The sequence below is a fragment of the Prunus persica genome, chromosome G8 (assembly GCF_000346465.2).
Source record: "Prunus persica cultivar Lovell chromosome G8, Prunus_persica_NCBIv2, whole genome shotgun sequence".
NCBI classification, from domain to species: domain Eukaryota; kingdom Viridiplantae; phylum Streptophyta; class Magnoliopsida; order Rosales; family Rosaceae; genus Prunus; species Prunus persica.
The window spans coordinates 1229777-1256405 of NC_034016.1; the positions used below are offsets into that span (position 1 = coordinate 1229777).

General features: G+C 35.3%; 3 protein-coding genes and 1 long non-coding RNA gene across 14 annotated transcripts; 3 read left to right on the forward strand and 1 right to left on the reverse strand.

Annotated features, from left to right (window-relative positions):
- On the forward strand, nt 536–3624 carry LOC18768650. The gene is made up of 4 exons (XM_007199796.2): nt 536–1141; nt 1764–2816; nt 2938–3131; nt 3255–3624. Exons 1-3 carry the CDS (start codon nt 855–857, stop codon nt 3005–3007), a joined length of 1410 nt encoding a protein of 469 aa, XP_007199858.2. The 5' UTR covers nt 536–854; the 3' UTR covers nt 3008–3131; nt 3255–3624.
- LOC109950666 lies at nt 4292–9748 on the reverse strand. Of its 10 annotated transcripts, none has more exons than XR_002272941.1 (7): nt 9495–9748; nt 9047–9118; nt 8951–8963; nt 8795–8825; nt 8289–8340; nt 5608–5672; nt 4292–4622 (listed from the first exon to the last, which is right to left on the reverse strand). XR_002272941.1 is itself a non-coding variant. In XM_020570464.1 (5 exons), the coding sequence occupies exons 2-5, from the start codon at nt 9099–9101 to the stop codon at nt 4557–4559; spliced, it is 243 nt and encodes an 80-aa protein (XP_020426053.1). In that variant the 5' UTR covers nt 9102–9118; nt 9495–9748; the 3' UTR covers nt 4292–4556. The 10 variants fall into 10 exon arrangements, 2 of the variants coding, with proteins under 2 accessions (XP_020426053.1, XP_020426052.1); XR_002272940.1 differs by having other exon boundaries at nt 5608–5667; nt 8289–8350; XR_002272936.1 differs by having other exon boundaries at nt 8289–8350.
- LOC18767157 (protein FAR-RED IMPAIRED RESPONSE 1) lies at nt 17400–19901 on the forward strand. Its single transcript, XM_007199022.2, has 3 exons — nt 17400–19583; nt 19675–19761; nt 19854–19901. Exons 1-3 carry the CDS (start codon nt 17400–17402, stop codon nt 19899–19901), a joined length of 2319 nt encoding a protein of 772 aa, XP_007199084.2.
- Nucleotides 23140–25814, forward strand: LOC109946309. 2 transcript variants are annotated; one of them, XR_002269510.1, is made up of 2 exons: nt 23140–23484; nt 24734–25814. It is a non-coding gene; the product is annotated as an uncharacterized LOC109946309 (long non-coding RNA). The 2 variants fall into 2 exon arrangements; XR_002269511.1 differs by lacking the exon at nt 23140–23484 and adding an exon at nt 24245–24626.

Here is a 26629-nt window from a genome sequence, read left to right on the forward strand (position 1 = left end):
ACTAATAGCATGAGATTGGGCATCCAATCAATCATATTTATATGAAAACACATAAACTACATGAAATTAGGAAAACACATAAACTAAGAATTTTGGAAAAGAAATCCAACTAGATTTTCGAAAACTAGAGAACCAAATAAGCTAACAAATAAATTAGGGTTTAGGGGCATGTCATGAATTTATCTTAACAAATAAATTATATTTTGATTTCAGCTTCTTTTTTTTAAAATCCCCAAACTGGGAACTCATCGTTACCACCATAAATTGTTACATTAAAGCCAAATTGACCGTAGAGTTCGAGTCCATCATTTAAGCAATTTCATCAACTAAATTGAAATATTCAAGGAATCTAATATTAGTAATTATTTGTAGCGTATGAATCACAAACTTATTTGGCAAGTAATAATAATAATAATATCATTGTTAACTTTCTTTTTTCGGTCTTACAATGCAATAGTTTAGTAGGAAAGGGAGCGAATGCATGTGCAAAAAGAAGGAAAGCACCGTTCTTGTATTCTGAAGCCAAGCCATACCTATGGTCAAAAGGGATTCGGAATATTTTATAATCTTCTAATGCGGGACAAAATTTTAACTCAAACATACCACTATATCCAACAATTATCACACGCTGCCTCCTGAAACCCTAGAATTTTCCACGAGTAAATAAACCACAAACTCTGTCCAAAAACAAACCAACCACACGCTGCCTCCTGAAACCCTAAATTCCGCTTTCCCTTCAGTTTCAATGGCAAAGGCCTTGTCATTTGATATCATGGCTGATTGGGACATATCTAATCATTCCCCTTGTGCTCAACCCTAGTCGAGATGTTCAGTACCATGACCACGCTTTGCCGATGGCTTCACGCCAAGAGACGGTAGCCACGTTTTCCTGGGATCAATTCGATTTGCTAATTTCAAAATTGGAGGAGCTTCGCAGCACCCCTTCCGCCGCTGCTGAGCTCACCCCTTGCCGAGATGTTCAGGACCATGCCTTTCTCCCGTCGAAGTTATCGGAGATCCAGAAATCTCTGGTCGATTGGAAGAAATCAACAATGGAGGAGTTTCGCCTAATACGCTCCAGTAGTACTAGCCCCACTCCATCCGAAACGACGGTGATTGACGGCAGTCCCAACCACCCATGGTCAGTGCACGGCTTAGTGGATTTCATTAATTTTTGTTTCTCAGCAAAATTGTTGATGTTCTTCAGTAGCCTTGTTGTTTTATTTGTTTTATTTTTCCAAAATTTTCGATCAATTTTCTATTTGTTTAGTTTCTCAAACGACAATGATTGCTGCATCTTTAATTCTTCAAAGATTTTGCAACCAACCATTCAGTTCACCTGTGTTACATATTCTTAATAAATTTCAATTGGTATATAGATTTCACACGTGAGGGAGCTTATGTACCCCCTTTAATATCAGATAACGTTGTTGGTGATTTTCCCTTAGATTTCCATGATTTCCATTAATGATTTATTTATTCTGTGAATTGAACTTTGTATGTAATTATCCTGTATCAATTACTCTACACTCCCGTTCACAGTTTGTACGAAATTAGTGAAGTTTATTTATAGATACTGGCATTTTTACTGTTTTGTTTGTATTTATACATATATGTATATATGTGCTCACTAAAGTAGATGATGTAGCTTTAAACTTGCTTCATTCGTTAATTCTCTCTAGGTAGATGATGTAGCTTTAAACTTTCTCAATGTTTGAAAAGATTAATTTGACGTGTTCTGTTTATCTCTTTTCTCTGTCCAGCTTGCTCATGGATCGGGACCATGCATCAATGACTGTAAATCAAGAGCTTAGATCTGTGTTTCTAATTGTGTGTTTCACTAAGGGAAAATGCCGTCATGCCATATATGAAGTAAAATTCAAACATGGGGGAGAAGTTGATATGAGCGGAGGAGAGATATCCGCACTACTTAAACCTACAGCTAAGATTAGTCATATGGTTCGGAGTGCAAGAATTTTCAATCTGTCTCAAATATATTTACTTACACATGACGGTGATACACCTCGCGATATGTCATTTGGAGGGTATGTATTTGATACGCAGGATAGGAAATTAGATTCATCAATACCTCCTACCTTAGAGCGTAAGCGGTCTGGAACAGTTGTGTCCGCATATGATGGACTCTATTATCTTGAAGCTACATCGTCTTTAATTACAGATCCAGATCCATCCTTTGAGAAGTACGATCCTGTTAAGAAGGCTTGGCAGCAACTGCCTCCATTTCCATTTTCTAATGACCTTCCTACGAACGTAATGGGTTATGCTGTATGTTATGGAGTTATTTTGTATTCATTTTGGGACCTAAAAAAAGACTTCGGCCTTGCTGCTTTTCACATGGGTAGAGGGGATTGGAATCGAGTGAAAGTTGACTCTTCTGCTTATGCTCCTTTCCGAGGGAGGGCCGTAGTTGTAGGTGAATATATCTATGCCTTACATGTGTTTGAGAAGGACGAGATTATAGGATTCTCCTTGAGGATGGACAAAGATGAGGATGGTGGTGTTGCATATTCACTAAGCAACGTGTTGACATTGCGCGGCCTGGAGATTGCAAATCCGCCATTGCCGTTTTATGAGTACAAGTCAGACTATTTGATTCATTTGGGGAACCAGGACTTATTACATGTTAAGACTGGCAGTATCGAAGAACATCGCGATGTTCAACATCTTTGTATCACCACGTTTCAAATTGTTGTTAGAGAAGTAGGATGGCATATGATCAAGACCTTACATTCAAGTGTTCTTCGTGCGGATATCGAGGGCCGTGATTGGTTCTTCATTAATTTCGGCTTCACTCCGTAAGCTTTCTTCGCATTTAGTGTTTTCATCAGCAATATTAATTTGTGCGTTGGATTCTGTTACATTTTGTATGTGTCAAAACGCTTAGAAATATGATTTTATGATGATTATGACCTTCAGGGAGTGTGGGGATTATGAACCCACAGAAAGGGATTATGAACGTGTAGAAAGGCATAGTGCAGCTAGCTAGCTTGAACCCACCAAAACAAGAAGATGACACTCTGCATGAACAGGAAACCAAACCAACTCTAGATGAGAATTTGTTGATGTGGGAGTTAACGCATAGTGAGCTTCATACTCGCCAGTTGGCAAAGGTGAAACATGTATTTACATGAAATCTTTTTATTTATTTAATGAACAAGAATATTGTTTGCATTCTCAAAGTGTTTTTAGTAGCCCTTGAGTTTAGTTGATCATAATCGAATTGGGTTTTGCAGAAAGAAGCCAAGCAGAGAAAACCCCCCACGAAGCAGGAAAGAACTGCCAGGAAGAAGGGATTGGCTTCCTTTATACAAGAAATATCCCCCATGCAGCATGGAAAAGGCAAACAGAAGAAACCCAAGAAGGACCACAAACCGAAAACATGGCGGAAGGACGGTTTTTAAGAATCAAGCTAAATTTTTGAAGGTTGTGTTTTTTGGGGTTTAGTAGAGAGCTTTTGGAGATTGTGGAGTGCCTCCTTGACACAAAGAAAGCAGAACTATGAATGGATTCCTATGAAATGAACCCTTGTTACATATCTACTGTACGTGAAAATTATCCAATATTTTTAAGTAAGAAATCAATTCTGCCTTAATTGACATAAAACTTTGATGGGTTGTGTAAAATGAACCCTAAAATTAATTGAGTATACCGTATGATCTTAGGAAATAAAAAAATTCCAGTTGCTTAACTACATAAATTGTTGTTTGAAACTAGTCCTATTAATTGACCTTGTGGGTGTTGTTTTTATAATTATAACCATTCACTGTACCTGAATAAATAGTCGAAAAGAAAAATCAAATACCCTTATAAGGAAGGGCTACAACAATGTTGAAAACTCAGTCTCTTTCATTTCATTGGAAAAATACTATCTATCGGAGACAAAAATTTGATCCGTTGCCCAGCCAATTTACTACATAATTCATACGGAAGTGTTAAATATGCAATACAATTTCAAGTGCATTGAACGGTAGAGCTTATTACATTCATTCAAGCTGCAAAGGCCCTTCAGCTGAGAACCATCTACTCTATCATATAAAGTAAGAACCTCCTAAGGCGTCACAGATTTTCACTAGATTTTCACTTTATCGCTCTTTTATGTCACAGATTTTCACCTAATTTACACAAAACTACGGCATAAAGAATGAAGGTTCGTTAGTCATCCAATAAAAATTAACCAGCCATGTCTTATAATACAATCTGTCTCCGCATGTGTAGGACTAGATTTGTCTAAATTTGTATTAGACTGGTCCCCTTCCCTTACAGAACTTACTAGAAAAAAAGCCCGCACGATGCTGCGGGTTTTGAAATTACGTAGACAAAATAAGATTGTTTATATATACAATGAGATTTAATTTGTAGCATTATGCTTAACTAAGGAAGTATAAGTTGCTAAAAAAGAAAGTAATAACATATTTTACAGGCTGCTTGTGTTGTTATGTTAAAATAGTAGGCATGTTTGATATACATTGAGATGTTAATAGTGGGAAGCAGTTATCAAAATAGCAAAATTTGGATAGTTTTGAGTAGCATGCTGTTTAATTGGGCAGGTTTTGTTTTGCAATTTCTTCATGACTTTTCTTCTCTTTGATGGAGATCTTGACCTGTTATAAAAAAGTGGGAAAATAGTAAGTGTTAGTGTTGATGAATGGGGAAAATCGAGTTAGGACAATAATCATAAACATCTAATTATGTATAAACATGAATAATATAATTTAACAATTTAATAAGAAAGTTATAAATGGTTTTCCAATCGAGGAAACACAAAGTAACGAAATTAAGAGAACTAATGAGCAAGTTCTAGATGGTTTTCCAATTGATGTAACACAAAGTAAACATATTTTAAATTCTGTGTTTATCTAAAGGAAAAGTTGAAGAGAGGTAAAAGAATCATAGTTGGATGTATTGAAGAAAAATTGAATTTTATGAAAAAGGAATAATGCGTAACCACTATTTCTTAATTTGAGCTCCCCTATATACATATATTTCACAAAATTTCAGCAACAGGAAGTACTGTAAATCTGTTTAAAATTGAGAAGAAGGAAAAAAAGAAACAAATCATCCCGGCATATAAGAATAAGAAAAGAAACAGTGCAATAAAAATATGGCAAAAAGTTTAACCCCATAAGCTCAAACTCAATTAAGTTTACCAGAATAGATGTCTTTTTGAAGAATAGAAGGAAGCACTTGATTCAAAACACCCGTTAAAAAATTTAAATATGCTACTATGTTATTTACACATCATCGATAAACAGATTATTAAGTTATAAAAAAAAAGTCTATTACAAAATTTAATCAACAAATCATAAACCCTAAATTCCAACAAATCAAATAATCATATATAGTCATCTATAATCCAACAAATCATTATCCACACACAAAATCATCAATATTCATTCAATCTAATAAATCATTATCCACAAAGAAAATCATCAATATCATCTAATAACTCATTATAAAAATTTCAACTAACTAAAAATATTAGGCATTATCATCAATTAGGGATTTAGAGTTTAAAAATCACTTGAATATGAGCTTTTCCAAACCAATAGATTAAAATCGGGGATGGAGATGGAAGAGAATGAAAACCTGGAGAAGTAAATCAAGCTCGCAGGCCAAATAAATGAGGCTCCAAAAGCAGCTCCCAACCTTTTCTGTCATACACATGAATTAATCAAACCAAACTGTCATATCAATTAATCAACAGACCATTTTTTTTTTTAAAGAAACAAATTTAATTAAGACAAATGCACAAACAGAGAGAGGAAAAGAGGTCCATCACAAAATTTAATCAACAAATCATAAACCCTAAATTCCAACAAATCAACAGCTTTACCATTTGACACGCCCTAAGAGAAAAATATCACACAAAAACAAATACCAAATGCACAAACCGATCTATGTTATTATTCTGATGTGAATCGAAACTCGAACTCGGTTCCTAGTGAAAATTGTGAAGACAGTAAGCTGTTATCGAACTATTAGTCATGTGCCCCTTCATGCTACTGAATGGGATTGGACAGATAAGGTTTAGAGACACATGTGCTGAGGCTGAAGAATTGTTCAAGGAAAAGAAAATAATGAAATTGGGTGAAAGGAAAGCATGCACAAAGCTACTGGATGTGTGCACAGACATCCTTCCATCTAAAGTGAAAGGAGATAGAAGCAAGTCAGTTCTATTTGATGCATGCAGGCTTGCTAAAGCCTTGCAGTCCCTGGAGTCAGATAGAGGGTGGACTAATGGGAGAAAGTGGCAGTTTGTAAGTCATGTGTGGGTGGAGATGCTCCCTTATGCCGCCAATCAATGTCGATGGAGTGGTCAGGCTCAGCAGCTCAGGCGAGGAGGAGAGCTGCTCACCCATGTCTGGCTTCTTATGGCACATCTTGGTTTAACTGAACAGTTCCAAATTTCAGAGGGCCATGCAAGGGCAAAACTGATTGTGGTTTAAAAAAAAAAACGCAGACAGGACACAATTCACTCTGAACTTTTGAAATTATGTGTTTAATTTCTTGAGTTTGTTTTCTTGTTTTGAAGAACAATTAATAACTTATTGTGGCTCCTCTGGTGTTTGCCTCAACTCATTGTTCAGACACATTTCACTTGTAGTAAGTTCAGTTGGTTACTAACTTTAATTTGACTCACTTTGGTCTGATTTGGTATCAGAGACACTGAAAATTTTGGTGATATAAAAATAGTTTAGTTTCTTTTTGTTTATCTTAAATTACACTATATGTTTGTTCTTGAAGAAAAACCCTTCTAAACGATCGACTTCTTCACTATAAACCTAAAGAAAATTAAACCCATTTTCATATGGTGCCGTAAGCTAAGTTCTATGCTCTACTAACCGAAAGATCAAATTCATGCGAGCTGAACACTTTGCTAAAGCAAAACAGGAATTAAGAAGCATTAAGAAAAGAAAAGAAAAACAAATCCCAACTGACAAAGAGCCAGCCAAAAAAAATCTCCCATTCTTATCTCCCAACAATCCCAACTGAATTTAAAATCTGGTTCTGGTTGTATCAACAACTCCAACCAGATAATGAAGGTAGTTTTCAAACTTAGAAAGAGAGAAGAATTAAAATTCGTAAATCAAACACCCAAATTGAGAAACCCTAACAAACAATTTAAACCTTTAAAACTTGGAAGGGAAAAGATTTGAAATAATAAATTGGGAAATAGCTTGAACACTACCCCTTCTTTACGAATTTAAATGTTCTCTTTTTATGAGTTTGACCTAAAGTTCATCACGGGAAGCTTTCGGATACAATTATGCATTCCCAATGACAGACCTCTCAAACTTTGGTCTGCAAAATATCCATTCCAGACCATAATTTTCAAAGATCCTTCTATGTCTCATCCTTTAAATAGATTTATATAAAAAAAGTATTGCTCTCATGAGCTATAATTCCTGCAAGAATTCATGCCTTTGCAGGTACTTTAGCCTTTCAAGTGATAGAAGAGGGACTGAAAAAGGAAAGAAATGGCTCTTCAATGAATCTTCTAACAGAAGACTTTGCACAAAAATAAACCTAAGAACTCAAAATTCCACCTATGCGGTCTATATGAATTCACTTTCTAACATACCATTCATATTTCCACAAAGATCAAAATTCCATACATACAGAACAGTCCTCTACAGAAGCATTTTGACCTAATTTATACCTAATTTATACCTACTTTATACCGTTATGGCCTTCCAGAAAAATGGGTTTAGTGTGAATAACAGGAAGAACACACAATTACACACCAACATCCACCAAAAACTAAGGGAGCTCAATAGAAACTGATATTAAACAAAGGGCTTTATATGAAGAAATCTTATAAGTAATTGAAAGAAAAAAACTCTATTCAGATACTATTTTCCTCTGTTTTTCTCTCTCCATCAGTCTCAAAACACTCAAAACATTCAACAACATGCTCAGATGTTTCAATCCATTGCTGTACCCTAAAATTAACCTCAACAAAACACCCAATAGATTCAACAACATACTCAGATATTAGAGGGTTTAGGGTTAGAAAGCTCATTTTTATTATTATCAATAGATGGTTTACTTGCAGCTTTACCATTTGACACACCCTAAGAGAAATATATTACACCAAAATAAATACCAAATTAAATGGAACCTAAGAAACTGTGAAGCAAAAAAAAGATCCATTGGAACATGTAGCTGGCGAGGTATCAAAGTTACTGCAGGAGTTTTTGGCAACTTAAATGAAACTACAACTCAAAGGAGAGGAGGTCCTTGGAGTGGTTTCAAAGATACTTAACCTCAGTAGATTGCAAGTCCCCTGCTCTGCAGATTATCTTCTCAGATAGTTTTCTGGGTGCAGCTGAAATTCAAGCAAAATATACAAACATAAGGTTAGCAATGTAAAATGACACCAACCCAAATGACCCAACAGAGGACAAAAGCATTAAAACAATAACATGCGGGGGAATGCCCTCAAGTGCAAGCAATCTATGAGAAAAGTTAAGCCCAAAAAGAATAAAGCACCCAATTTCTATTTTGTCAAAACATGATTAATCTTCACTTCTTTTTTCCTTGTGTTTTATCATTAATTTTTTTTCTCCATATTTAGGATACAGCAACCAAAAGCAGATAAAAAAAGGAATTTTTTTTTCTTCAAGCACCCTTGGTCTTTGCTTTCCACTGTTTTATCGGCAACCAAAACAGAAATTGGGAATGATTTCCGTTTCTAAGATTTCTCCAAGAGAGCAAAGTCATTGAATCGACAGTTGATTAAAAAAATTAATAATAAGAACAATGGAAATACCTGAGCTAATCTGTGAGATTCAATCCCCTTCCTGATAGAACCCAAGTGAGTCAGAAAGTGAGCACCTTGGAAGATAAGAGGAAGATCATAGCGATGAAAAAGACGAAGGCAAGGAAGTCGGTAAACAATGAAAACACAAACTGATGGAAGAAATACCTCATTTCAAAATCTGTAGCTTCCAATCAAATCAATCATTAGTATTATTATCTTAAAAAAATCCCAGAAACTTAGCAATGGGTACTCATAAAATACCTGTTGGCAATAGAGGCGAGCTAACAATTGTACTTGGAGCAGTCAACATTGGCATCTTAATGATAAAATCACCTGAAAACACGACCCTTTGCACATTAAAACACACAGATATATACCTAAATAAAAACACATGCTTATTAATTAAGATTCAATTAAACGCAATTGAAGAAAACTATGAGCAAAATTTATCCAGTGAAAACTCAATAAAGAGGGAGATATTGGTTTTAAGGGGCCTTATCACATCAGCAAAACTCAATAACTAAAAGGATGTTTTGGGTTAACTAACAATCACATCGTGCAAAGAGATCAGAAGTCGGAACCTAAGAAATCTGTTGCATATCTCAAACTATGATATTAATCAGATAGAGAAATTTAAATTGGTATATCGTTAAACCAAATTGAATTTCAGATACTTCACTACAGTTTCATGACCCATTAAGAGGCTAACCTGATCAGAGGCCAAGGCCAGGCGAGCAGCAAACGGAGATGAGTTTAGATGGAAATTGATCTTCGAATCGAAAGAGAAGAAGGCAAGGAAGTCGGTGAAGAATGGAAGCCAAAACTGAAGTCGGTGAACTATGGCTGTGTAAAACAGTAAAAGCCTCCAGATGTAGACATCGAAGAACCAACAGCTCTCCCATTTTACCCCTGAAGCTCTCCAACCAGCTAGTTGAAATCCAACCAGACGCCTCTCAACCCTAAACAGCCGCTAGTTACATCCCAAGGAAAAAGAGGGCAAAACGGGAAAAACACAAAACAATCATCCAAGGGCAAATCGAAATTTTACTGTGCAAAGGGAGAGAGAAAGCTGGCTGAACAGTTTAAAATAATAATAAAGTAAATTTAGGTTTTACCCATAAAAAAAACTTTCACTTTTGGAAAAAGCCAAAGCTTTTTCAAAAAAGACGGAATAACCTCTCAACTTTCAAACCAAAGACATGCAAATGTAAAGGATTTCTTAGGAAATCAAAAAATAAATAAGGGCAATTTTGTCCATTTTTGCTTCTTTTAAAAATTTTCTCTCTCCTTTGGGCTTTTCCAAAGTCTCCCTTAAAATAAAGGCATTTTCGTAAATTTACTGTGCTTAGCTACAGTGATTAGTTGCATTGGGTTTTAGTATATAATATAAATAAATATAGAATTACTGATGGTCCAAGTCACATGCATTGCTCCTACTGATTGACTGTCATTAAGTTTTACCAGTTATTTTATTGAGAACATAATTACACAATATATTCCTCACTGTGCTACATGTTAAGCTGACAAACAAAGCCCCCAAGTCATAGACCTCACAGACAGGAAACATATCTCACAAGGAACGAAGACGTTAAGTATCTAAACTGTATATAATAATATATATAAATAGAACCACCACAACAGAACAGGAAAAACAGAGAGAAACTTACAATTATGGCTCGCCCAAATGCACCAGCACTCACGTAAGCCCATGTTCCAGGAAGCATCCCCAACCAACTGCAAGGAAATTATAGATTGACTTAGAACCAGAGAGTGAAACATGTTACAAAAATATTACGCATGTTTAAATTAGTTCATGATATTAAAATCAATTACTTCTGAAAATAAACTAGCAGACATGAGTCATGACCATCATACCATCAGCCCTATGTTTTAATTTGTTTTCCCATGGACCAGTGCAATCATGCTCAACTTATCAACTAACTTCTACTTGATATTTTAGCCCTACATCTTTTATATGAGACACCAAAGGGCACACTTAATATTCTTTACATAATTGAAATGAAGCAAAAGTATTTACATCATGAGAATTAGTGGAAACTGCAACTGAAAATAGTAAGAAAACAATTAATTTCCCTATAACTTTCAGTTCTATTACTTCAACTGACAATATTGTTTTGTCATACGTTGGGATTATTCAATCTAAAAAGGATAAAAAGCAGTAGCAAAAATGAAGACCTTGAACTAGCTCATATATTGGCTCTAATCACATACTTAACAACAGGGTTAAAGCTTGGGTTAAAATACTTGTCTCATTAAAAAGCCCAAGAGCCTGACAAATTGACCTGAGCTCAAATAGGTATCTGATAGCCCTAGCTCTCAATCTCAAGAACAACCAGCTTGTGAAGTAAGAACTTTAACTAAGAGAACAAGAAGCAGGGCAGCAAACCTCCCCAACACGTATGAAATAGTTCCCCAAAGAAAAGGAAGCAAGGGGCTCCAGCGAAGGAGAATGACATCTCTAAATCCGTTTTCTCCAATAGCCTTATCCATTGCAAGAAATTTTTTGTTTCCCTCAACCACTTTACGAATGCGGTCACGAACAAATATCTAGCAATGAGAAAAGCAACGCTAGCAGCCACCTGAAATGGGTAAATAATGTCAAGAAAAACAAATTAAGTACACGTTTTAAGGCATGTTCTCTTACCTAAATAATGTCAGGAGATAATCTAGAAAAGCAACGCTAGCAGCCACCTGAAATGGGTAAATAATGTCAAGAAAAACAAATTAAGTACACGTTTTAAGGCATGTTCTCTTACCTAAATAATGTCAGGAGATAATCTAGAAAAGCAAAGCATTTTAGCTATATATGGATAAACTTGCAATCTACACAGTTACATGTGATTTGAAATTGGCAAAAGGCACCATTTGTTTTTGCAACTGCTGCAGCACTCGAACACAATATGGCATCAACTTGTGCAACATTGTTTTCTTAATAGAAGAGCTGAGGATTGGGCTTATGAACATTGGCAGGCTACGTATATTTGAATTGAAGAGCCGATGACAACTTGTCTCCAAGAAGAGCCTGAAACAGTCGGCAATATCTCCTCGAAGATCTGAATAAGCTTAACTAATGCAGTGGCCACTTCAATTTTTAATGTAAACTCAGTTTTGATGGTGAGACAGTGCAATTGAAATAAAAACTTAGTAACCCCATTATCACTACAAGAAAAACGTTTATTAGTGGCCAAAAATTGGTCACAAAAAGTATCGCTTTTGGTCACTAGATACAGTTAGTGTCCAAGTATTGGTCAGAATTAGTGTCTTCCTCTGTTTGGTCACTAACGAAAAAACTATTAGTGACTGCAACTTCAATCACTAAAGGGCTTACAATTTCATCACTAAAACACATATTTTGGACACTAAAAGGGGGTCATGTGACTAAATTACTGACCTACTTGGTCACTAATGTATTTGAAAACTCATAACTAATTGGCTTATTTTCCCTGTTTGTTGTTGTGTAACAATATATGAAATAACATCTAATTCTTTTTCATACGTAGTGCTGTGGAAACAATTTGGATAACATAAAAATAGTATAAAATAATTCATTGCATTAAAAAAATATCAACATTCTTAGATGACTCTACATTTGAACACATTTGAAAAAATATAAAAATAGTATAAAATAATATCATTACATTCCAAATTTGAACAAATTTAAATCCAACTCTCTCTAAAAAAACAAACCTAGATGACTCTACAATCCAACCTAGATAGGTCAATTGATCCAACAACATAAAAATAAGATTCACCACAGTTGACTGATTGCAAGCTTCTGCTCTTCTGATGGAACCTTCAAAAGCAAGCATATCATCCTTATGGTTGCAACTTCAACTCTTTTACCAACTGTTTACCAAACTATGTGATCCATCTGACCTGCACCGCCAACTCATGAATTAAAAAATGAAAAGAAATGGCAGCAAAAATGTAAAGCAACTTACAATGAGACATTAAAGTGCAATTGTTCATAAGATTTCGGCTTTTTTGTCATATGAAGAGACATTTTAGCATTAAGGAATTTGGCAAAGTGGCTCGCTTGGCATTTTCATGCTCCATTTGGCAAAGTGGCTAAAAGTATCACGAAAATGCATTAATTACAATCAAAACCAGTATTCCACTATTGAAATAAAGAAACAAACATCATTAGCAAGAAAATAAATTAGAAGCTCTGTCCAACATAGATAAAGCATACATATAAGGTGTAAAATCCACATCTAACCCTCTAGACCTAGAAAGAAAGATAGAAAAGTAAAACTTTCTTAAGCTAGGCCACATAACTCTTACAGGATGCTCTGATTGAAGTAGTTCTGCTGCTGCACCATAATATGTTTGAAATGCTTGTTGTGAAGAATTTTTTATGCCCTGTTGTGATATTAAGGCCCTTAAAAAACTGTGTCAAAATGTCATGATAGATACCACACATGAAAATTGTGTCAAACTGTATCAAACCTCTGTCAACTTCTTCTCTGATAAAGTTTTAGTCATGGTGGTCAATGATATTGGCGGAAGCAAAGTGAGCAATATCAGGCACCAGGATGGTGCTCAGATACCATAAAGAAACTGATAATGGAGAAAAGAATGAGAAAGGTTTCTCTGTATTTTCTTGTATTTCTGTACAACTCATATACATGGTTATAAAGGAGTACGTCTAGTCTAAAAGAGGTAAACTGTCAGACAAACATCTAAACTTTAGGACCTAATTACAGCAATTACAATTTGATTTATTCACTGAGATTCGATCCACAAATCAAGCTTTGATTGGCGTTGACTGTGATGACTGTGATTTCCAACAATTACAAGGCAAGGTATATTTTGCTCTTGACCGCAGATTTTCCTAAGACCAAAAATGGAAGCTCATTTCGCAGTGTCACCTGAAAAGATTACTCAAAATGGAATATTTCAGAGACGTAAGAGGAAAAGAGAAAGTGTTGGAGAAAGAAAAAAAAATCTTTTATAAAAATATGTAAACGGCTGCCTTCTGCCTTGCTTTACAAAGAATTAATACAATAGTTTATATACTGGGTAAAACCATAGACTAGACAAAAAAACCCTAGAGAACAAAGGTAGTCGTTATCCATTTACAGTTGGAACGTGTGGATATAAGATTCAGGTTTCCTCACACAACTGTGTTGAGGTTTTCTTCTCTATTTATATACACGATTGTACAGTTACAAATACTCAAAAATTGAGCTATTACATATCAAGAGGGGTTGTGATTGGTTACAAAATAAATTAGGATATGGAGCAGTTGAGATCATGGAGATTCTACAACTGATGCAAAAGTAATTGTAAGATATTTATAGCTAATACACCCTCAAGTTGAGCGTTCTTGAACTCTCAATTTGTCTCGAAGAAAAATTCATTGGTTGTCCCTTGTTTTGATAAATATATTTCTTAAACTCTATCTTTTTAGGGGAATTTCTTTATGTGTAATGTGTACACATTGCATTTAAATCTAGCCACTTGATTTTAATTGCTTTAGGTATGATTCCTTGCAACTTGTGCTCCATTTCTTATTCTTTTTAGTCTGATGCATTTTTGTGTTTGTTGGCTATTTATGGACAGTTTGCTGGATTAGTACATCAAAGGTTAATTCCTTTATGTTATATGATACTCAGGGGGAGTATTTTTGGACAGGTTGGGTGGTATATTTTTGTAAACTCATTGTGCAACTTGATAGGGGGAGTTTTCTTGTATTGTTTTGAGCAAATGTTGTTTTGCTTTGTAATCAAACCGTGTCAAGTGCATATTGTTCAAATCTGATTATGTGACTTGTGTTTAATTCACTTGATTACTGTTTCTCTATATTTGCCTTTTTGCTCTTTCCTTATCAACAAGGGGGAGAACACTCTCAACCCCATATTGCATATATTGCATATTGCTTCAAATTTCTGTGATATAATATGCTTGTCTTGTGCCTAGGAGTTTGATTGTTGTTTTGCAGGTACTTCATTTCATCATCTCCATAGGTTTGGTTTTGGGTTGAGTGTTGTTAGAGAGTGTTGTCAAGGAAAGCCAAAAAGGGGGAGATTGTTAATGTATGCATTTTGGGTTTTCCTTTTGGCTTCCCTTGACAACTTTGTAATAGGATTTCTATTGTTATTTATCAAGCTCAAGTTTAGATTAAGAATAGCTTCTCTAGGTGTTCTTAACTAACAACTATCATATGGAGGTTCATGCAAATTGGCAAAGGTAAATTGTGCATTGCATAACATTGCATTATACTGGTTTCATAAAATGATGACTAGTCATCTGTTCCTTGGATGACTAGTCATCCTTGCTCTCCAGCTTGATAACCAACTTTTTTGTCCTATTCCTTTTTCTCTCTCTGCTGCTACATGGGATTCTGACCTAAGGGAATTTTTTGGTCTGTATAGTCCTTGCAATTCCTCATTTGGCAGCCGTCACTTTTGGGGACAATTTTTGGAAAGTTTCATAGCAAACTCTCCCTTCTTCTTCTTTCCAAATTGTTTCTTTTTGAAAACTGCATTTGAAATATGAAAACTTCATCTTGCTAGATCAAACACTCTATCATATACATCTAGGTCAGATTCAAGTTTGATTTCTTCAAGAGTATGGTTTCTTGAAGAAATTGGTCATTTTCTCCATAAATCCAAATTTCATTTCTGTCTGAGTTAGAGCTTGCAAGCTAGTGCCATGGGATGGAAGAGCTGGAGAATGAGCTGCCATTGCCATGAAGAACTGAGTTTCAAGCTTCGCTAAGTTGGAGAAGAAGATTGCACAAAGGAGGTATAGCTCATCTTCCTAAATAGACCTAGGAATTTCTTGAGCTTGCTAGTGTTCTTTGTAAGAATCTTTTTTGCTTAGTGGATTGCCTGGTCGGTTGATGACCCCTAGTTTTTCCCAATAGTGGGTTTCTGGGTGAACAATTTCTGGTTTCCATCTCTGTAAATTTTCTGGGTTTGTGTTTTTAATAGTTGACTAGTCATCTGAATTTGTGCGGTTGACTAGTCATCTTTTTATGTTGTTTGGTGTTTGCTTGATTACGTTGTCTTCACACACTTTCACCATAATTGTTGCTAGCACAGGGGATGCCTAAATTGATGGGTCCTTCTGAGTGCATAGGTTGTCACTAGTAATTCTCTAGGCCTGCAGATACATCTTGGTATGCTCTGTGTATGTTTTTGTTTGGTATAATTCATATCTAACAGTTGACTAGTCATAAGAGTATTTGGTCAAGGTTTAGAGTGTGTGAAGGTTGTTGCGTTCTTGATTGAATATCTTTTAAATTTACCACTCGTCACCTAAGTACCAATTTCAAATGGGTGGAACCTAAAATAATAAAACCCCATTATTTAATTAATGGTGGTAAAATTATGTTGGGAAGGATCACATTTTCCTTCAACACGTGGTGAATAGTTCCAAAGTTGAAACTTGAAAAGGGAAGGTCAAAGATTCATTCTCATATGAAAATTTTATTCTTGAAAAAAAAGATTCAAAACAAAACAATATAAATATAAATATTTTAACATATGAGTAATGCTATTTAGACACACAATATTGACCACCTTAGCTGACCACCTTATGTGGCAGCTGAGGTGTCTTGCCATGTCAATTAATGAATATTGCCATGTGTATTCTATTTTTTCTTTTTCTTTTTTCAATAATCCTTAAAAAACAAAAACATTACAAATTAAAAATCAAATTAAAAAACCCTAACGTCCCTGGCAAGTGGCCTCACGCCGTTCTCAATTCTTCCTCGCGTTTCCACAGCACTCCCTTCCTCCATTGTTGCTGTACTCTGATAAGAGAATCACTAGAACGTGGCTGAGAGTTGGAGTCCCCTTAATTACCATATTCTCTACTCTGCTTCTCTCATTCTACTTCTCATTCTCTACTCTGCTTTTCTCAATAAGAATGAAATTTGCAGTCCTAGGCAATGGGGTGGGTTGAGGAATGGAGAGGTTCACTGGTCTATTCTTCTCCAAAAGCCTGTCTGACAGAGAGGTTGAAGATTGAGGTACATACCCAATGTTTAGTGTAATTTTGTTGTAAAAATTGTTGTATAGGTTCTTAACTTTGTGCGCCCTGCTGTTATTAATAACAGATGCCTATAATGCTTTGAACAATCAGCCTTATAGACGCCAAAAAGACAAGGAATTTACAGGTACCTTACGAACAAGGAATTTTAGCTACCTCAAGTTTTTTGTCTTAAAAATTGTCATCTACAGTAAAATTCATGTTTGCTTGTCTTCTTTATTTTCCTTTTTCCTGTTGAAGAAACATGCATGGAATGAACAAGTATTTATACTTTGTGAATGAATGAGGTTTTGCTATTCTTAGTCTGTATTTTATTTTCTGGTTATTATTTAGATACCATAAAGAAGACACTATGATCTGATGAAATTTTGAGTCACTGAGTTTAGGTACTATAGCAAATTACTGTTGCTGAACAATCACTTACTAGGTATGTTTGCTGAATGTGTATTATTGCAATTTGTTGGGGTATAGCTAGCGTGTAGTTCACGGGTACTGGTTACTATAATGTCAACTGAATGTGTATTATTGCATATGTATTACAGGAAGTTTATATTAATATTTGGAATCTTCAAGAAACCGTTCAAATTTGGAGATGAGTGAAGAAAATGATGAGGTTGAGATTGGTGAGACTGGACTGGAAAAAACAATGAGCCCGGAAGAAACAACACAAGAACCTAAGGTAAATATGATTTTTAACACAGTTGATGAGGTGCTTGATTTTTATAAAAAATATGCAAATCGAGTAGGTTTCCCAATGAAGAAGAGATCATCGAAGAAAGGAGATTTTGGGGAGTTGAAATATGTGACTTTATCATGTTCTCGATCAGGGATCCCGCAAAGTACTGCAAGCAATGTCTTGAAGCCATATCCAAGCATAAAATGCAATTGCAAGGCTCAACTAAGGGCAGGTATATGCTTGGATGGAAGGTGGAAAGTGAACTCGGTCAAACTTGATCATAATCACGGATTAAATCCAAACAATGCTCGATATTTTAGAATGAATCGTGCAATAAGTTCGTATATGAAAAGGAAGATTGAAGTGAATGATAGAGCTGGAATAAGAGTAAATAAGAATTATAATTCAATGGTAGTTGAAGCCGGAGGGCATGAGAATATGTCATTCATGGAAAAGGACTGTAGAAATTACATTAACAAAGTTAGAAGATTACAACTTGGGGAAGGAGATGCAACTGCAATTCAAAAGTATTTCTTGAAGATGCAAGCTCAAAATGCAAATTTCTTTTATGCAATTGATCTAGATGAAAGTGGTCGGTTACGAAATGTGTTTTGGGCAGATTCTAGGAGTAGGGCAGCATATGAGGAATTTGGTGATGCCATTACATTTGACACGACATACTTGACAAATAAGTATGACATGCCATTTGCTCCATTTGTAGGTGTTAATCATCACGGGCATTCAATTTTGCTTGGATGTGGACTGATTTCAAGTGAAGATACTGATACATTTGTTTGGCTATTTAAAGTGTGGCTGGCATGCATGTCTGGGCTTGCTCCATGTGGGATAATTACTGATCAAGACAGGGCCATGAAAAATGCTATTGAGATTGTCTTTCCTAACACTAGGCATCGTTGGTGCTTATGGCATATAATGAAGAAGCTTCATGAAAAGCTTAAGAGTTATAAACACTATGAATCTATTAAATTTGCCTTGGAGAACATTGTGTATGATTCATTGACCAATATTGAGTTTGAAGATCGTTGGAAAGAGATGATTGAGAAGTATGAGTTACAGAGTAATGATTGGTTACGAGGCCTATATGATGAAAGACGTCGTTGGGTGCCAAGCTTTGTGAAAGGAAGTTTTTGGGCGGGCATGTCTACCACACAACGAAGTGAGAGTATGAATGCATTTTTTGATGACCATGTAAATTCTAAGACTACCTTGAAGCAATTTGTGGAACAATATGAAAATGCATTGATGACTAAGGTAGAAAAAGAGAACCAAGCAGATTATAAGTCTTCCTCTGCAGATATCCAATGTAGCACCCATTACTTTATGGAGAAACAAGCTCAAGGTGTTTACACTATTGCAAAATTCAAGGAGTTCCAAAATGAATTAACAAGTAAAATGTATTGTGAGGTAGTTGATACCAAGGAAGATGGTGCGTTTTTAAAGTATCAGATATCTGAAGATATGATAATTGCGGGGAAAAAAAAGAGTGTAAACTTTACAGTTATATTCCATGAATTTGACAGCGAAGTTAAGTGCAATTGTTCCAAGTTTGAGTTTAGGGGAATACTATGGAGACATGCCATTTATTTCTTGATTAAGCATAAGATGGATTTAATTCCAGATAAATACATCTTGCGAAGATGGAGGAAAGATGTGACAAGACGTCACACAAAGATTAAAATTAGCTATAATGAGTCAAATGCCACACTTGAAGCACATCAGTGTGATAAGATGCAGAAGACCTTTGATGAGATTAAGGAGTTGGCAGCTGATTCTGAAGAAAAGTGTGTGATTGTGATGGCTTGGATGCAGAAACTAAAGGAGCAATTGTCTAACCATGACAACGTTTGTGGGAGTACTCAACCAATTCCCAAGTCACCAACTGGTAGGAGCTTTGACAATTGTGTTAATGAAATTTCAAATTCGAAGAAGATACTTACCCCGTTAGCAGTCAGAAGCAAAGGTCGACCACCATTTAAAAGGAAGCAATCTAAAATGGAACAAATTGTTAGAAAGAGAAAAGAAGGAGAAAAGAAGAGCACATCTCAAGAAAAAAATACTAATAAAAGAAAAGGAATGAAGGTATGCAAATAAAATAGCTATTACTTATTTTGTTATGTTAAGTGAGTAAAATATTCATGCTGTACATGTGTTGTATTTGTATATTTTTCAGGAGTTCCAGATGGTAGAAAGTGATGTTCCACCCACTGACAAAATTAGTTGTGATATAGTTGGAACACAAGAGAGTATTCTTTTTACTGTAAGAATATTTAGTTGTGATTCCCATTCTTTATCTTGGCCTTGATACATATGTATTTTTAAAATGAGATACTTGGTTTTTTTGTACTTCAGGATTCTCAAAATGCACAGGATAGTCATGGTGGTATGGATGATGATTAATACCCCTACATTTCCCATTCAAAATGTGAGTTGTGAAAAGATTCATCTGATGTTGTTCTATTACTTTTTTATTTAATTGTTTGATTTTTAAATTAGTGATGTATTTGAAATTATTTGGTTACTGGATTTGTTTATGGGGTTTGCTCAAACAGATTGTCCACATCACTTGAATGGAGAGTATATGATAGAAAGCACACGACACCCTCCTGTTGTTTATCTACAACCTCACGAACACATGAAATAAGGAAGTGCTCAAGTCCCATTTTGGTGTCCAGAAGTAATGGAGTTGATCTTGTACTCAACCACAAAATTAGTTTTTTTTTTCTTTTTCCTTTTCATTCATATATATCACTATTGTAGCAATTTAATCTACATGATACTGTTAATCATGTCCATTCGTGGATTGGAAATATCATTATTAATTTCTATAGTTATTCTTCCAATATCAATGTTGTCTAATTACTTCCAGCATTTCTATTAAGAGTTACTTGGGCCTCCCTGCATTGTTGCCTAAGAGTAGGATGGTTATCATCCAGTCAGAAAGAACCACATTCAAAGAAACGCCAATACTGATCCAAAGAACCAAAACATATAATTCAATGAATTTCCTTACAAAAATATATGAGTATAGCCACTTCTTCATCAGTGAGCATTTACAATCAAGACAGAGAAACCTATCTGCAATTGTAGGAAAAAAAACAAAAAAACAAAACTTGGGGTTGCAGAATTTGGACTTGTAAAATCACTCAATTTCCTTGTCATTGTAGACCAAGCTATGCAACGTTCAGATTACAGAATGTAAATATACTGCTTCAGAATCCAGTGTCACCTGAGCGACCCCTTGTGTGTAAATATACTGCTACAGAATCCAGTGTCACCTGGATTGAAGTAGAACTTTTCCTGGTAGCCTGCAGCAGAAAAATAGTGGCTTTTATCATAATCAAAAGATGAGATCAAATAAGAGGAACATTATGCAACTTGAAAGAAACTAACTGAGTTGTAATGGGCATTATTTGCCTCTTCAAAGAAACTAACTGGTATTACCACACCCAAAAAAGTACATAAGTATTACTGCCAAAAAAATACATAAGTTTTTGCATCCTACAGAGCAAGCAATAAAATACATAAGTATTACTGCCAAAAAAGTGTTCCCAAGTCAATTAAGAACCTAATTTTTTTTTCCTCCATTTTTATTTCTAAAGGTTCTCCTGGTATGTTAGTAGCACGATGCAGAAACCAAGATGAGGACAGCTAGGAAAATCAAACCAAAATTGAAAAGCTATTGCCCAATGCTTTCACCTAAGAATTGTTGGATGATCTTTGTAAGGCTTTGCTCGCTGAAAGAAGTCCTCCCTTTGTGCCTGACAGAAATAATGTCCCTCAAAAAGTTCCTGCAACAATCCAGCACCAATAAAAAGAAAAGACCACATATAAACTATCACAATTTGCATTCAATCACAAGTGTTATGATCTTTATAATTCAAATATTATCACATTCAGTGACATTATAGCCACCCAGTACCCACGAACTACATGCTAGCAAGACCCAACTAATTACACTAATCAATTTTTACAACAAATTGCAGATTCAAGAAACAAAAACTAAGAACATGTACAACAATTTTTACAACAAAATTACTCTAAAAATTGGGTATGTACCTCAATCTTCACCCTCTCTGTCAGATAGGCTTTTGGAGAAGAATAGACAAGTGAACCTCTCCATTCTTCAACCACCCAATCGCCCAGGACTGCAAATTTCATTCTTTTTGAGAAAACTCTTAACTCTCACCAACAACAGTGGAGGATGGGGATGGGTAAATTTAGTGGAGGAAGGGAGGCAATGAGAGAAGCAAAGTAGAGAATACGGGGGGACTCCAACTCTCAGCCACGTTCTAGTGATTCTCTTATCAAAGTGCAGCAACAATGGAGAAAGGGAGTGCTGTGGAGACGCGAGGAAGAATTGAGAACGGCGTGAGGCCACTTGCCAGGGACGTTAGGGTTTTTTAATTTGATTTTTAATTTGTAATGTTTTTGTTTTTTAAGGATTATTGAAAAAAGAAAAAGAAAAAATAGAATACACATGGCAATATTCATTAATTGACATGACAAGACACCTCAGCTGCCACATAAGGTGGTCAGCTAAGGTGGTCAATATTGTGTGTCTAAATAGCATTACTCTTTAACATATTATCACAAAAACATAAGTGATATGGTGGTTAAGGTGTTGGAGGAGTGAAATGGGAGGGGTTTGAATCCCCTTTGTATTTTTTTCCATCCCCCCCCTCTCTTTTTTTTTCCCATTACATCGATATTTTTGATATTTTAGCGATATTTTAACAAAATATTGCTGAAGTATGAGCGAAATTATTGACATCGATATTTTTCGATATTATCGATATTTATACGATATGTGCATGAATACTTTTCGAGATATCTGTGATTCGAAAAAACGATAATATCCTCGGTATTTCGTCGATATTATTGATATTTTAGACTATGCTAGGCAAGTATAAGTAGGTTGTCTAACAATATAAAACATGTCCAACACTTTATAGAATACAATATTAATGTCTTTATTATATATATATATATATATATTTATACAAGTAATATTGGAGGAGAGGGGATTCGATTGAACACATAATCTGAATTGAATGAGTAATTGCTCTTAACTACTGAAGCTATAAGCTCTTTGCTATGCATGTATTAACATTATAATAAGAACCTCTACGACATTGTGACGTCATGTAACACTATCCCCATTGCATAGCTCATGTAGCAGGGTAGGTAGATAGAAGCTTTCACCAAATTAAAGACCATCGCACGTTTTAAATGATTGGGGCCTGCATTGATCTTTTACAGTCGGCTACCAAATGCAAAATAAGCTTAGATATATGTTTTAATCACTTCCACATATCTTTTTTTTTTTTTAAAGTAGAAAAATAGGATAAAAACAGAGGAAAACATGGGAAAAGAGCTTGCATTGCATGCCTGTGGTTTTCTTTCTTTGGAATATGCAACTGGATGAAGAACAAAAAGAGAACAAATAAATAAATTAAAAAAAAAGAAGTAAGAATGGAAGGTCTGTGATGGATTTGTCTTATTCAGGTCAACCCAAGTCCTTGCTTCTGTGGTGCATCAGCTGTATAGGTACAGCCGCTCACATGATAGGCACGTGATGTTTTTTAAAAACAAGAGGAACCGGCTGTTTTGGGTAACAGGTTAAAAGAAGGAAAACAAAACCACGCGCTCGTTCTTCAGCTTGCTCTGAACTGTCGCTCGTCCTACTCCTCTGTATTGTGGAGCTGGATAGTCTCGACGGCGCAAACCGGTGGCAGAGGACGGGTCGGACTCGCTTGAATCGTCTCAGAGCTGCGTCGGCCTTTCGGACCTGCGATCGTTGTGTCGTCGTGTGAAGATGCGTTAGAGTTGTTGGGTGGTGCTGCGTTCACGGCAGCAGCGGCAGCGGCGCTGATATTGTTGGGAAACGTCATCGTCGTGGAGGCTTCAACTTCGCCTTCGGCGTTCGTACAAAACGTCATCTACTCAACAAGATTGCCGTCTTCTCCAATTCCTACTGCCCGTATGTTATTATCTCTCTATTGCTTGTTCATTTTGGCTTTTGTGATAAATTTAAGGTATTGGGATTGGAAATTCATAAAGCAATCAAATGGAATTTGAGAATTGTGAGTTGGTCAATTTGATAATTATGAGAAATATTTAGAGTGTTCATGTTGAGGAAAATATGAATCCATCATCTCAAATGGGACCTTTATACTAATTTATAGATTACTTTTCATTTTCATGGATTTATTGCATTGTTTTCTAATTCTGGGAAATAAATTGCTGCGTTTCATCTACTAAATCTTCAGCTTTCTGTTATTGAAATAGTTCGCAAGTTGAGTAGAAATGTTTAGAAAAAGAACTCTGTGCATGCCTGTGTGTGAATTTAAGTAATGTTGAAATGAGAGATTGTGTGCTGTTTTGTGGATTCTTCTTTGAGGGTCTCTTGCTTGGTGAGAATTGTAGAGACAGAGAAAGGGAAAGTGGGTAGACAGAGCCAAACTCTCACCCAGAAGCAGCTCCTCATCACTTTCACGTGGTACAACAAAATTTCAGGCCAAAGCTTGACCATCAACGTTGGGGACAAAGACAATACCCCATCACCATTCAAATTCAATTTCAATTCACATGCATCTGGCTGGGAGATTTTAGTTCCCACGCATCTGGCTTCTCTTCGTTGTTGTTTCTTTGTTTTTTCTCTCTTATTTTTTAATTTATTTAGAGCAACAAGTTTGGGTTTTGTAAATTTTTCTTCCTTCAAATTTTCCCTTGTCCTTTTTTTAAAATAAAAATTAATATGAGGTTCTCTAATCTATTAAATTAGATTTTTTTAATCGTAGCGTAAGATTTCATTTTATTGTAAAAAAAATTCATTCATCTTAGTCATCAAAGAAAATAGAGCATTGAGATACCAGTTAGAGAAGAAGAAAGAGAAGAAGAAGAAGAAGATGAAAAGAGAGGTTGTGGTGAGGTTCAATCAGGGGTTTGGGTTTAATGGTGGTGGAGGTGGTGGTGGGAAAGATGACGGAGCTACTGCTAGAGGCAGCTTGGTTGGATTTTGGATGCAATTGTTTCCATTTGCGTACTCTCTTTCATTTAGCAACTGATTTGGGGTTCTTCTCACAAATCTTAGTTCCTTTACATTTCTGAAAAAAAAAACAGGTAGTTTTATACTATTTTTGTTTCTAATATAATCATTTTTATTTTTGACTCTGACATCAGCATGTAGGATTATATCTCTAATGAAATTGATGCCTTTCCACATCCAGCTCCTTGCAGTGCTTGTAGCAATTGTTGGTGTGGGTGCTTTTCTGTGGTGGGCAAGGCAGGATATGGTTCAAGACAGTGTAAGGCTACTTCTATTTTTTCTCTTGCTCACTTCTTAAAGCTCATAGTTTTCTTCAAATGTGGTATCAAACATCTGTTGTTGCCTAGTTAAAACACAACCCAAGTTGTTGAGTGCCTTAAGTTCCATGCTCTCAATTTAATTTCCATGTTGGCACCTACAAGTGACTGGTAAAACCTTTTTAATTATTTATGTCAGGTTCAATTATTTTTTAAAAATATATTAGGTCTTACATGATGTTTTGGCATTTGTGGACGGTTAATTTATCAATCTACAGATCTTCTAGTGGATAGTGTACCGTGTACCGAAATGCTCTATGATTTTCTTTTATTTGGAGTTGACAATTAAGTAATGTTGGTGTGCTCTTGATTTCAAAAAACTGTATCACAGGTGGTATATAAACAGGTAATCTGGATTGGTGTTGGATAGTTTCCATGAATAGGCATGTAGAAATCTATTGTGTTATAATGAGTTCATGCTTTCCCATGTGAGATGTATCAGATAAATGCATGATATGTATAGGATGTTTGGAAAGGGTTTAAGTACGCAAGTGATACTCTTTCATGTAACAATTCACAAACGCTTCATCTACATCTTGTAATTAAGTAATGTCAGAGTAACATCATGAGGGTGATTTTCAATTGTGAAGTTTTATTTATTTCTTACTCTGATGTCTTCTGCTTTTAATGAACAACAACCATTGTTCCCATAAAGTGCCATATAGTGAGGACTTGAGAAAATGGTTATGCGCCATATGTTGTTCCCATAAAGTGCCATATAGTAAGGATGGATTTCCCATAAAGGTTTTCTTATACTGTGTTGCTCGTGATCTTCTAATTGCTCGTGATCTTCTAATTGCTCGTGATCTTCTAAGTGCTAGATAACTTAGTTCATTTTGAGTATTTTTAGTTTTAAATGTAATTTTTATTGTGATTTAAATATCATGTTACAATGGATAGATTTGCAGGTTGTATGTAATTATATTTATTTTAATTAGTTTGCAATTTCAATTTTCAATTTATTTTTTAATATTTATTTTATTATTAGGTTTAGCTTGGTTTTGCTACTGAATGAGTTATGAAGCTTTGCAGAAGTGAATTAACATAAATTAACCAATGCCCCATTGGTTATGTTGGTTGTTGATTGATTACAAACAAAACAGATGGAGGAAAGGGTAATTGTACACCGCTGTCTAGTTTTTGTATCATGGGACGTGCAATTGCGCAGTCTCTTTAAAGCCTAAACTTGAATAAAATTCATTTTTAATGACTTTTGTAAACCAGGATATGCAATTGCATACCATTTATGCAATAGTTGACCCTATATATGCAATTATTATCATTTGTACAAACAAATTTCACTCTCGTAAGTAGACAAACTAGTGTAGATTTAATAAGCAAGTGAAACTTTTTCAGGTTTTTGGAACTCAAATGGTTTTCAGGTTCTTATACTCGAGATCGATATTTTAATCATTACCCTTAACGTGGATAGTGATGAATCCAATTTCTGCTAGACCTGGCAAATGGATTTGGGGTCATGTTCGTGTTAACCCGTTAATTTAATGGGTTGACACGACACGACCAGTTAAGCTAACAGGTGAGAAATACCATACTCAAACACAACCCATTAAGAATAAACTAGGAAATATATATATATATATATATATATATCCCAAAACAAGCTAGCAACCCCCTATCTCTGCCCTTTTTCTCCCAATTTTCATCTTTCATAAACACCATCCAAAAATCTACAAGTTCAGGATTAGTCTTGCATAATGATAAAACAAGAGAAGCAAAATGTTGGTTGATTAGATTATTTA